Source organism: Schistocerca gregaria, chromosome 7 (assembly GCF_023897955.1).
Source record: "Schistocerca gregaria isolate iqSchGreg1 chromosome 7, iqSchGreg1.2, whole genome shotgun sequence".
NCBI lineage: Eukaryota > Metazoa > Arthropoda > Insecta > Orthoptera > Acrididae > Schistocerca > Schistocerca gregaria.
In genome coordinates this window covers 326,643,422-326,657,080 of record NC_064926.1, presented here as the reverse complement: position 1 = coordinate 326,657,080, position 13,659 = coordinate 326,643,422, and the positions used below count along the sequence as shown (strand labels likewise).

General features: G+C 42.3%; 1 protein-coding gene across 2 annotated transcripts in view; it reads left to right on the top strand.

The window, feature by feature from the left end:
- LOC126282270 (mucin-2-like) overlaps positions 1-13,659 on the top strand; it is a 237,250-nt gene that overhangs the window by 176,802 nt on the left and 46,789 nt on the right. For both annotated transcript variants that reach the window (XM_049981882.1, XM_049981881.1), the window contains exon 6: positions 91-269. In XM_049981882.1, the coding sequence (XP_049837839.1) occupies positions 91-269 (179 nt within the window). The remainder of the gene's footprint in view (positions 1-90; positions 270-13,659) is intronic.

Sequence of the window (13,659 nt, the reverse complement as noted above, 5' to 3'; positions counted from 1 at the left end):
ACTCTAAAAATGAACAGAGATTAACCGTCACGGTATGATAGAGTAGCATTAGGCGTGAGAGCCCGCCGCTGAGTGAACATTGTTTTGCAGACGTCTCCGCTCGGGGAGATAATCAAGATTGGGGAGCCGCTGACGGTGCTGGTGTACATCAAGGACAGCGAGCGCCGCTACGACGTGCGCGTGCGCGACTGCTGGGCGTACGACAGCGAAGACTACGGGGCGACCGACACGCAGAAGCTGCAGCTCACCGGGCCCGACGGCTGCCCAAAGTGAGTCACTCACGTTCGACGTCTCAAACGTTTGCTCGTCTTTCGCGCGACTGTGCAACACGTACGTGTAACAAATGTCACTGTAGTACGAGGCACTTGTCAAGCACTTTCGAGAAACCGAGGTTCGAGTTCTGTTGCTGTAGAACTTCTCTTCTTTTTATTGTCAGCTCGTCCAACTCGTCCCCTAAGGGCGGGGAAAGGGGGGGGGGGGAGCTGTCAGCAGAGACATAAGCCATACGAGAGTAAAAATTTTAAGGTTATTATATTTATATTTTATTGAATTTAGTTTTAAGGTTATTATAAAATTGGACACGACTGTTTACATAATGAATGTTGGCACAATCAAAAGAGAGATTGACAGTTGCTTAACTCAACATATAAAATGCTGATTTGTTGATTAATTAAAAGAAAATACACTACTGGCATTAAAATTACTACAACAAGAAGAAATGCAGATGATAAACGGGTATTCGTTGGACAAATCCGCCCCCGGTAGCTGAGTGGTCAGCGAGACAGTATGTCCATCCCAAGAGCCCGGGTTCGATTCCCGGCTGTGTCGGAGATTTTCTCTGCCCAGGGACTGGGTGTTGTGTTGTCCTAATCTTCATTATTTGATCCCCATCGACGCGCAAGTCGCGGAAGTGGCGTCAAATCGAAAGACTTGGCGAACGGTCTGCCCGACGGGAGGCCCTAGTTCAAAAATGGTTCAAATGGCTCTGAGCACTATGGGACTCAACTGCTGTGGTCATTAGTCCCCTAGAACTTAGAACTACTTAAACCTAACTAACCTAAGGACATCACACACATCCTTGCCCGAGGCAGGATTCGAACCTGCGACCGTAGCAGTCGCACGGTTCCGGACTGCGCGCCTAGAACCACGAGACCACCGCGGCCGGTGGGAGGCCCTAGTCACACGACATTTATTTATTTTATTGGGCAAATATATTATACTAGAACTAACATGTGATTACATTTTCACGCAATTTCGGTGCATAGATCCTGAGAAATCAGTACCCAGAACCACCACCTCTGACCGTAATAACGGCCTTGATACGTCTGGGCATTGAGTCAAACAGAGCTTGGATGACGTGTACAGGTACAGCTGCCCATGCAGGTTCAAGACGATACCACAGTTCATCAAGAGTAGTGACTGGCGTACTGTGACGAGCCAGTTGCTCGGCCACCATTGACCAGACGTTTCCAATTGGTGAGATATCTGAAGAATGTGCTGGCCAGGGCAGCAGTCGAACATTTTCCGTTTCCACAAAGGCCCGTACAGGACCGGCGACATGCGGTCGTGCATTATCCTGCTGAAATGTATGGTTCCGCAGGGACAGAATGAAGGGTAGAGACACTGGTCGTAACATATCTGAAATGTAACGTCCAATGTTAAAAGTGCAGTCAATGAGAACAAGAGGTGACCGAGACGTGGAACCAATGGCACCCCATTCCATCACGCCGGGTGATACGCCAGTATGACGATGACGAATACACGCTTCCAACGTGCGTTCACAGCGATGTCGCCAAACACGGATGCGACCATCATGATACTGTAAACAGAGCCTGGATTCATTCGAAAAAATATAGTTTTGCCATTCGGCACCCAGGTTCGTCGTTGAGTACACCATCGCAGGCGCTCCTGTCTGTGATGCAGCGTCAAGGATAACCGCAGCCATGGTCTCCGAGCTGATAGTCCATGCTGCTGCAAACGTCGTCGAACTGTTCGTGAAGATGGTTGTCTTGCAAACGTCCCCATCTGTTGACTCAGGGATCGAGACGTGGCTGCTCGATCCGTTACAGCCATGCGGATAAGATGCCTGTCATCTCGACTGCTAGTGCTACGAGGCCGTTGGGATCCAGCACGGCGTTCCGTATGACCCTCCTGAGCCCACCGATTCCATATTCTGCTAACAGTCATTGAATCTCGACCAACGCGAGCCGCAATGTCTCGATACGATAAACCGCAATCGCGATAGGCTACAATCCGACCTTTATCAAAGTCGGAAACGTGATGGTACGTATTTCTCCTCCTTACACGAGCAGGCATCGCCACAACGTTTCACCAGGCAACGCTGGTCAACTGCCGTTTGTGTATGAGAAATCGGTTGGAAACTTTCCTCATGTCAGCACGTTGTAGGTGTCGCCCTAATCATTTGCATATCACAGCATCTTCTTCCTGTCGGTTAAATTTTGCGTCTGTAGCACGTCATCTTCGTGGTGTAGCAATTTTAATGGCCAGTAGTGTATAAAATACGGATGTACAGTTGGGCAGTCGCATAACTTGAAAGGGAAAGCATTTTTGTTGACTGGTTAAGACGGAGACGCAGAAAAGTGAAGTGATGAGTCGGTGTAGACTGCTAAGGAGAGGGGTATCGTGCGAACGTAGCAAAACTGGAAATATTTGGTAAGGTCTTATGGGACCAAACTGCGAGGCCATCGGTCACTAAGCCTACACACTACTTAATCTAACTTGAACTAACTTACGCTAAGGTCAACACACACACCCCTGCCCTAGGGAGGACTCATACATCCGACATAGGGAGCCGCACGGACCGTGACAATGCGCCTTAGATCGCAAGGCTACCCCACGCGGCTGCGAACTTAGCAGTAGGAGTAATGCGTAGGCAGTTGTGTGGGAGGATGTTTGGAGGAGGGACGATGTTTCGGACCGAGCCTCACAAAATGGATGCGCCTTTCGTGCCTGCGTGTAAATTTCGGCAACCAACCACGACACGAGTTTGTCTATGAAGTCAGTGAGCCGACTCAGGCGTTCTAAATTTTCGAGTATGGTGCACGCTGCTCATGCGCAGAGACAAGGGGTTATGGCGACGTCTGCTAACATCGGAAGCTGTAACCTGTTCTGCTTGAACTCACACTCCTGACATAGAAATGGATTTTGTACTTTCGTGTCTTCTTAATCTTTATTGTTTTATGTGCTTTGTTTTCAAGCGCATTGAAAAATTACACAAGATCCTGGTATTTTTCCCTACTAGTTTTCTACAAGAGAGATGACATATCTGAAAGCAAAAAGTATTTACCTTTTACAGAGAAAACATCTACGTTATGTATATATAAGAACGTAAATAGATAAATGTTTTAATGAAAATTATTTGAATAGTGAGAAAATCAGGGTTATTGGACAAGAAAAATAAGTTTCGTTGTTATTTGTCACTTAACTAGATGCAAAGGATAAAGCAAAAAGGCGCTATTTACTGCGTTCTACATATTGTATGATGTGTTTGCTACTATATATTTTCTCGAGCAGGTAAGTTTATATGTTCTGAAACGTTGGTATAACACTTTTCCTATTCTTTCAGTTCTCACGAGTGTGAACAATTTACCACAAGACCTTTGACAAGAACTTTCACTGTGAATTCTGCTTTGGTCGCTAATAAACACTATTGTCTTTGCTTGTTCCTACATTTATTTCCATACTATGATTTTTCGGTAAAAAGGATAGTCTCTCATAACCTCGTTTTCAACATTCAGGTGCCACACTGCTCGGCAGACAGCTCTCGCAACACCGGCAATTTTGATGCTAACGTGTGCTGTATATGCAAATGACTGCTCAGAACAGACAAGACTCAGCACCGGAACAAAACGCCAGGGGCGCTGCAGTAGACACACTTGTCTAGAGAAGTCAACTGAGACAAGAAAGTCGATCGCATAAAAGAGGGTTTAGGATGTGGCTGGAGAGGAGTGGTGAGGAAGCGAGTCCTGACAGGGAGGAGGTGGGGTGGGTTCATCTGTTAGGACAGGTATATATCAAGGCTGATTTCATTAGCGAGTAAGGGAAGGAGATTAAAGTTTCGTTGGGAGAGGTCGCGGAAGGTGTGGAAGTGCAGTGTTGGGGAAAAGTGGAAAGTGGTGGCGGAGGCGCTCAGTGAGAGGGGGGGGGGGGGGGGGGGAACTAGGGGGTGGTTAGTGTCGAGTTTGCGGGTAACATAGGATATTCGGAGGTGCTCAAATAGAGGAGTGGGGTCTAGAATTTTATAAGTTAGTGACAAATGTGGGTGAAGGAGGGTAAGGGAAACCGAAAGGCTAGGCGAAGTGCGTAGCGTTTGAGACTCCGTAGGGCGTAAAAAAAAAGTGAGAAGCAGAAGTCCACACCACATTTGCATAGCACAGAATGGGCCGGATCAGAGCTCTATACGTGTGGAGTCTCGTGTAAGGGTTAGCAGTTTTTGTAATTTTAATCTAGTGTGGACTTTGTTGAATGGATAGTAGATGGAGCTTCCGTTTAGTCGGCGATTAAGTGTTAGTCCGAGATATTTTAGTGCGGTAGCTAACCTGTAGAACTTCGTTCTTATGAGCCAAATATCCCAGCTGGCTGTAAGTGGGGCAGACGGAATGCCAGTTGGCAGTGGATGGGTTTTCCAGTTCCATTATTTGCCTGCTCACCAAGAAAACCTCCCTAAATCATTGGTCGGTTTGGAGGAATCGATCTATTTTAATTTATTTCTGGGACAATGTTATCCATTGTCTTGTGTGATTGCGTGTGGGTACCATGCGAGAGCGCCACCGGTCGTGCGGCGGTGTTAAGCCCCTTTTACACGAGCGACGTTTTCGTCTCAATCGACTACTCGTGGACAAGTATTGGGTGACAATTATTGAACTATAGGAAATCAACTACTGAACGGTTTGCGTTAGGTCGTTCAAACTGCACGGTTGGGGAGCGAATAAACCCACTTTCATTTGTGGCTTCGTCAACAAGGAAAATTGGCGCATTTGGGGGACTGACAATCCGCATTTAGCGATCGAGAAGTCCCTTCACTCTCAACAGTTGACTGTATAGTGTGCAATGTCCAGTCACGGAGTAATCGCTGCGATATCCCTTGATGGCACGGTGACTACTGAACGTAATGTGAAGATTTCATCCCAGTTATCCAAAGTGACCCGGATTTCGACAAGATGCGGTTCATGCAAGATGGAACTTGATCTTATCGAAGCAGGAGAGTCCTGGAGGAGCACTTTGGAGATCACGCTCCGGGGTACCCAGAGGCCACAGGCATGGGGCCTCGATTGGCCACCATATTCTCCGGCACTGAACACATACGACTCCTTTTGTGGGGCTATATTAAAGACAAGGTGTACAGTAACAACCGCAAAACCACTGCTCAGCTGAAAACAGCCATTCAGGAGGTCATCGGCAGCATCGATGTTCCGACACTTCAGCGGGCCATGCAGAATTTCGCTATTCGCCTGCGCCACATCATCGCCAATGATCGCAGGCATATCGAACATGTCATAACCTAAATCCGAATATCTGTAGTGACGTTTACATGCTGAATAAAGTGTGTTCACGCCGCAGTTCTTAACTAAATTACGTTTTTTTTCATATTGTTCAATAACTGTCAGCCTGTAGATGTACTGCAGCGCCACTGGCGTTTTATTCCTGACTGATGAGTCTTGCATCTTACGAGTGATCGTTTTCGTTTATAGTTAAGCGCCAAATTTGCTTGTCTTGTGAGAACTGTCTACTGTGTAGTTCTACGGTGCAAGTGGAGTTATGAGTGAGCATCTTTTTCATGAAGAAATCAAAATATAGTTACAGAATGCAGTAACAAATAATGTACAGTAGAGTTTATTAATGACGAATGTAAAATCTGTAGTGGATGTTCTTGACACAAAACTGAGAACTGAAAGAGTAAGAAAAGTGTCGTCCAAACATTGCAAAACATCTACAGTGAACAGCTCAAAAAATACATGTTTACGAATAGTCAAACAATAATCATCTTTTATTATAACTTTTTCTTTCTTTCCGTCCTTGCTGAGAAAAACAGAAGAGATATTTCGTCTTACGGAAGACACCGTTTGTTTAGTTTAATTTTTGCTTACCAAAACATGTTTCAGCACTTTTTGTGCTATATTCAGTGGGATTTTTGTATTTTTCAGTCTGAAAGTTATTACGACGTGGCAATATTTAAACTTCAGTTTAAAGTTATTTATTCTCACATATATGGGATTTTTCTAAAATAATGACCTGATTTCATAACTCCATATTTATCGATGAAAACATACTACATACATTGGACGAATTGCAATATACTCACAAAATCTTGAAGTTTTAACTATGCTATTACAAATGCTCTATGTCTCCACCACCACCAGCACGAACAGCAGCTAGACAATAGCAAAATTCGACATAAACTTTACACAATGGAGGTCTATCGGTTTTTACAGAAGTTAACGGCTGCTATTATTCTTTTCTTCACTTCTGCTGTGTTAGGAGATAAAGAGGAGATGAACACACTTTCCTTCAAATATCCTCACAAGGAAAAACCGCCTAGGGTCATATCTAGCGAGCTTGGAGGACAAGATTGCAGGGCAACGTCTCAGGGTCCGTGCGCCCTACCTAGCGTTGAGGCAGAGTATCATTGACAAACTGAAGTTCGTTGTTGTGCCAGTGTAGTGGAGCTCCATCCTGTTGGAAAATCAAGTCATCTGACTCCTCCTTAAGTTGTGGAAAGAGCTAATTCTGCAGAATTTGAAGATAACTCAACGCTGGATATGCCGCACGGGACCCCGAGACATTGCACCGCATTCTTGGCCTCCGAGACAGCCAGACTTGATCCCATGCAATTTTTCTTGTGTGGGTATGTGAACGAAAGTGTGTTCATCTCCCCTTTACCTCGTGACGCAGAAGAACTGAAGAATATAATAACAGCCGCCATATCTTCCGTAAAAGCAGATATATTGTGTAAGGTTTACGCCGAATTTAGCTATCTTCTAGATGTTGTTCGTATTGTTGTGGTGGACACATAGACCATTAACAGCATAGCTAAAGCTTTAAGATTTTGCATTTTGCAATTCAACTCATGTTTTAGTATGTTTTTATCAAGAGATAAGGAAGCTCTGAAATCAGGTCATTGATTTTGGAACACCGTATATAAAGAAGTGATAACTGAACGTCAGTTTTTTTTCCCTTGGTTTACATATACATGGTCGCTGAGCTGCCCCTTCCGATGTCGTTTTATGCAACTCGCAATGTTATACATGGTCTCCGTAAACCAACTGTGAGAAATTCCATTTCGCCCGCTCACTACGCGCACCCTTTCGCTCCTACAGAAAAAATGAACAGGTCCCTTTAGTAGGAAATTTTGTACTGCAATACTTTCCTCTAGAGGTAGCAGTTGGTGTTATTGAGGAAAGACATACAAAAGTGAGCTCCAGGCGCGCCCCCACACTCACATTCAGACCCCACTGGTCAGTATTTCTAGTATGTTATTCGTGGCACTTCCTCCCACCGCTGCACTTACAGTTTCCCACATTCGACCTTTTTTGGTCTTCATTGACTGGCTTCCTTATTTCAGCTGCTTAGTAGACCACTAAAAAATTGTAAAATTGATGTTTGTGTAAATTTTACGTAATATTTTTATGAATTTTAACAGCATAAAATAAACAATTACATCGTTGTATTCTTCAGGGTTTCTGACTACGAAACTACTGTGCTTGTAAGGTACGAATTGTCAACGTAATTAGTTTTAGCGTAACGTTTACAATAAATTAATCATGTTAAGGAAATAGCCAATTATGCTGGTGGCGTAAAGTCCAATCCATAGAGACCAAAACAGGTCGAATGTCGGGAATAGTCCGTTTAGTCGGAAATTTTTGTACATTGGTAGAAGGGAATGTCACGTACTACATACTAGAAAAAGTGAGAGATGAGTAGATGAATATTGTGATGGAGGTGCGTTTGAAGGTCACTTTGTACGTATTTCTTTAATTACTAGAAAACTCTGGCCTCCAGTGAAAACATGTCCCGCTACAAAATTTAACTACATTAAATTTCCTACAAAAAGGCTCATTTTTTCTGTAGACTAATAGTTTGCACGTAGCGAGCGAAAGAATATAAAAAATCTAGCAGTTTATGTATGAAGGCCAGATATAGCATCTCGGGTTGCATAAAACGATATTGATAGCTGCAGGTGAATCACCTTGTATATTTAATGACACATGTTACCTGACTGAGACGTGAATTATTTTATGTGTATGCTATGGCGATAGCTAGGACTAGAATATTGGCTTGAAAAACATATTGTTCTTTACTTTTACATATGTTATACACGACGCCAACAAGCTATTTTGTGCTGGTAGCTTTTTAATTACCACATAAACAATAAAACGGTTTCTGTTCTTCTGATTTAATTACTTTTTAATATTCTTAAACGTTCTGCATATCTGGTTCTGAAGTTCTAGCATGTTTGGCCCACACACTTGTAAACAATTAATCTGACATTGCAGCCAATCTATACATGTGGCTCAGCGATGTAAGAACTCTAGAATTTGATATACACAATATTTACATTGAAAAGCGAAGCGATGCCTCACACTCAACATTAGCGGACCACTTAATGGCGCGTAATAATCACACAAAAAGCTTGGAAACTGACTTGAAAATTCCTAAAACTAGCAAGAACTAGCAAAAAAATCAACATTAGAAGAGAATAACTGTATATAAAAATCAGTGTCCCAAGGAAAAAAGTGCCCTAAATAAGTATACATCATTCTGCAGTAAAATACTATTTTCCACTATAGAAGAACTGTATAAATAACCACCTCTTACACCTCCTCCCCTCCTCCCCCAAACACACCCGCAGTAAAAATATAATAAATACTAATAACACTTCGAAATTCGCGGGCCACCTTTCAAATAACCGCACAACGAATGAACTTCATGCAACCGCAATAATACGGTAGATGACGAATGAAATATCATGTTTTTATGACATATAAATGCGTGTACAACCATCAAAAGATCCATTAACAAAGAATATAAGTGCCTTAACAAATCGAATATGAGAGGAACGAGGACACACATTAAAAGATCTCAAGTAAAGAGCTAAATAACGCTATTTTAGGTCTGAAATAAATGAAAAACGGAAGTATAGAAACTGTTTTGTTGTTAATTATAAAGTTACCAGCAGAAAAAACTTGTTACTGTCATGTAATAATTGTTTACCAAACCAGTTTCTTAGGCTAGCTATCAACATGGCATATATTATGTAACATGTGTCATTAACTATATCTGTAAAGCAACGAAAAACATCGACGCCTAGGTATCACTCCTTTATAAAGACAACGACTTCAGGCTGAACCATGAAAAAAATCCCACTGACAGCGGCATAGAATTACTGAAACATGTCTGAATAATGAGAAATAAAACAAATGGTGTCTTTAAGGTGAAATATCTCTCCAATTACGTCAAACAATATTTCGGATGCAATAAACACCACCTTTTACTTCATTCTTTGTATCTTATTCACATCTACAGCTACATCAATACTCCACAAGCCTTCCGAAGTGTGTGGCGGAGGATACTTCTGGCACCACTAACTATCAACGTCCCTCTTCCACTCACCAATAGCACGTAGATGAATGATTGTCGATAAGCCTCTGTATTTGCTCTAATTTGCCGAATTTTCTCGTCGCGATCGCTTCGCGAGCTGTATGTACAAGGAAGCAACATATTGTCCGACTCTTCTCGGAAAGTACTCTCCACAAGCTCCAATTGTAAATCTCTCCGTTATACATAACTTCTCTCTTACAGACATCTTCCACTAGAGTTTTTGGAGCATCTCTGTAACGCTCTCGCGCCGATTAAACGGTCCCGTGACGAAACGCGCTGCTCTTCGTTGGATCTTCTCTATCTCTTTTATCAGTCCCGCAGACCCATATTGATCAAGAATAGGTCTACTCAAGAATCGGTCGAACAACCACCTTGTAAGCCACTTTTTTCGTCTATGTGTTACATTTCCTTAAGATTCTTCCTTCGAATCTCAGTCGGGCATCTGATTTTCCTACTATTTGTTTTATGCGGTCATTCCACTAAAGGTCGCTCTGGATAGTTGCTCCTAAATATTTTACGGTAGATACTGTTTCCAGCAATTTGTCATCAGTAGTGTATCATAAGCTAGTGGATTTCTTTTCCTCTGTATGCGCAATATGTTACATTTATTTACGTTCATGGTCGACTGCCAGTTCCTGCGCCCTCTGCAGGTCATTTTGTAATCGATGCTGTCTGCTTGCGTTGCTACTTTCATATAGACAAACACATGACCTGCCAACAGTCTTAAGAGAGTTTCCGACGCTATCTGCTACATCATTTATATAATTTATATACATTGCAAGCAATATCGTTCCTATCATACTTTCTTTGGGTACTTCCGAAATTATCTTATCATCTGTCGATTTTGTTCCGTTAAGAGCGACGCGTTCTAAACATTCATGGTGGTGTCTGATTGTACTATATCGTGTCTCCCTACCACTTTCGCGCAACGACGCTCTGAGCGTGTTTTTTAGGGAATTAACTAGTTTGAACCTGGGTCCTGTTGTTGGTAAGGAGACGCCAGACCACACATGACATGTAGAATTCAGAAGAGTTCAGTGAGACTAGCGATGATGTAACCAAATACTAAATGATCTCAGCGTCAGCTCCACTGCACTCCCTGTAAAAGAATCTTAATTCTAACTAAATATAGTGGAAAGGGTTCAATGCTTTCCTATTTTTAGTTAGCTGGTAAAATAACGTCGAAAAAGCAGTTAAGTTTACCATTGGAAATTTAATCTAATTACAAAACATCGTTTATAAATTTCACTATTGATAAAAGGAAATGTTTTAATACAGGATGGTAAAAACCAACTGCGTTCAACAAAAATGTGAACGAATATTCCCTGAGTGGGTTTCCAAGTTCTACAATGGATCGAAGGATGACCTATGCCATATCACATCTATAATCTATGTTTAAATTAAGTTTCACAAAAGAGAAAACTATCAAAATGGTCTACAGTGACCCTCAATTATCTTTAATTACTAATCTAACCTGTCGTAAATTACAGTGGCTGATGTGGCTTCTCAATAACTATAAAATAGAAAAATCATCGCGTTTCAGATCTTTTCTTCAAGTGGCAAATGTGAATACCATGAGTTTTAATTAACGATCGACACTACTATTACGCAAAAAGGGGGTGTAACAGATGAGACTTCTGCAGTTCTGAGTGAAGCTTTATGCGCTCAAATATGCGGCATCGCGTGCGTTCATTACCTTGTCGGTGTTTAAGCAGCGTCAGGGCGGCAGCGGCCGGCGCAGCAGCCGTCCAGCTCGCCGTCTCGGAACTAACTCTACTCTAACTTCTCGTTACTACAATTTACCGAATTTGGTTTAAATAAACTATCTGGCTGTGTTTTCATCTGACCAATCAGGGTCTCAATGTTAACCTTTAGCTCCGCCTACAAAAATTCTGACTATCCAATGAGAAACGTTATATTTTTCGTGGTGGGGCAATGTTTTTAAAGTTTGCAACGTAACAGAGACGCTAAAAAGTCTCACGCTAAAACCTGCAGCTAGTGTGGTCCTTTTAGCGTTATCGTAAGATCTATACTGCTCTTCTGGAGGGCTCTATCTTTTAACATGGGCTGGGGAGTGATCCTAATGTAACAGACACGCGAAAAAGTCTCACGCTAAAACTTGCGGGTGGTAGTGGCCCTTTTTGTGTTATCGTAAGATCTATACTGCTTTTCTGGAGGGCTCTAGCTTTTAACATGGGCTGGGGGTTGTCCTTGACATACCTGAGACGCGAAACAGCCTCACGCTAAAACGTGCGGGTTGTATAGTTGTACAGGTAGGCTCGCGGCGTGGGTGCCCAGCCCCTCTCTTTTCTAGCTTAACACGGTTCTGCTCTCGGCTTCTTTCCTCGTTTCTCCCCTCGGAACTGCGTCTGCCTCACGGTGGGAAGGTACGACATGCATTTAGGCATTCTTGTGTTAGTCTTTGGTATTCCATTTGCTCACTCGTTACTCGTATTACTTTGGTTAATTTAATGTCACGATTTATTCGGATCTATGTGACATACTACTGGATTTGCTTATCATGTCAGGGTTTTCATGTAAGGTGTTGGATTTGCCTGACACCTTACAGCGTTGTGTTCTATCTGCAAGGCAGTCTTGAATCTAGTCCCAAATCTGGTCCTATACATGGTAAGTTCATTTTTTTTCACTAAGCGGCTGTGTGGAACCGTGTCAAATGCCTTCCTGAAGTCCAGGAACGCAGCATTAATCTGAGCGCCGTTGTCTACAGCGCTAAGCATAACATGAGGAATGGAGCGAACTGAATTTCGCAAGATATCTGTTTGGGGAATCCATGTTGATTTTTGTAGATGAGACTCTAGTTCTCCAAAAACGTCGTAATTCTTTAACATAAAACACGTTTCACAATCCTACAACAGAATGACGCCATGGATATAGGTCCATAATTACATCCCTCTGTCACATGATCTTTCTCCAAATGGGAATTATCTGCGCTTTTCTCCAGTCGGTAGGTGCCTTTTGTTGCTCCAGCGAACTATGATAAAGTGGTGCTAGAATGGGAGCAAGTGCTTTCGCATATGAAAAAATCTACTATACAAGTGGTAATTTATACATATCTCAGGATATGAAATTCAGATTTTCAGTTCTGTGGAACATACTGTCAATAGACAAATAACACAAGTCAAAACTACAACATTACACCGCAAAACTGTACATATAAATACAGAAACAATGTACATTACTGGAATTACAAATTGTAAGTTTACATCCATAAAATTAAACCTTCAAAATCTTCAAAAGAGAAGAGAAAAATTTCAGAGCATAAGTGTGCAACGAGTGATCCAACTCGAAAAATTCACAATAATGAGTACAGACCAGAAAAATATACACAATCGTGAGTAGGAATATAATACAAAATCAATCAGTCACATAAACCAGAGTGTTTAAGGACGTGTTGATTAATGAAAGAGCAAAATAATGACAAATATTAGGGCCTAAGCTTACGATGTGGGGAGTGATCCAAGAATCTGAACCATACTAGGTACAGACCAGCAAAAAGTGTTTCTGCACAACAAAATGTTTTGTTATTGTGGTCTTCAGTCCTGAGACTGGTCTGATGCAGCTCTCCATGCTACTCTATCCTCTGCAAGCTTCTTCATCTCCCAGTAACTACTGCAACCTACATCCTTCTGAATCTGCTTAGTGTATTCATCTCTTGGTCTCCCTCTACGATTTTTACCCTCCATGCTGCCCTCCAATACTAAATTGGTGATCCCTTGATGCCTCAGAACACGTCCTACCAACTGATCCCTTCTTCTAGTCAAGTTGTGCCACAAACTTCTCCTCTCCCCAATCCTATTTAATACTTCCTCATTAGTTATGTGATCTACCCATCTAATCTTCAGCATTCTTCTGTAGCACCACATTTCGAAAGCTTCTATTCTCTTCTTGTCCAAACTATTTATCGTCCATGTTTTACTTCCATACATGGCTACACTCCATACAAATACTTTCAGAAACGGCTTCCTGCCACTTAGATCTATACTCGATATTAACAAATTTCTCCTCTTTAGAAACGCTTTC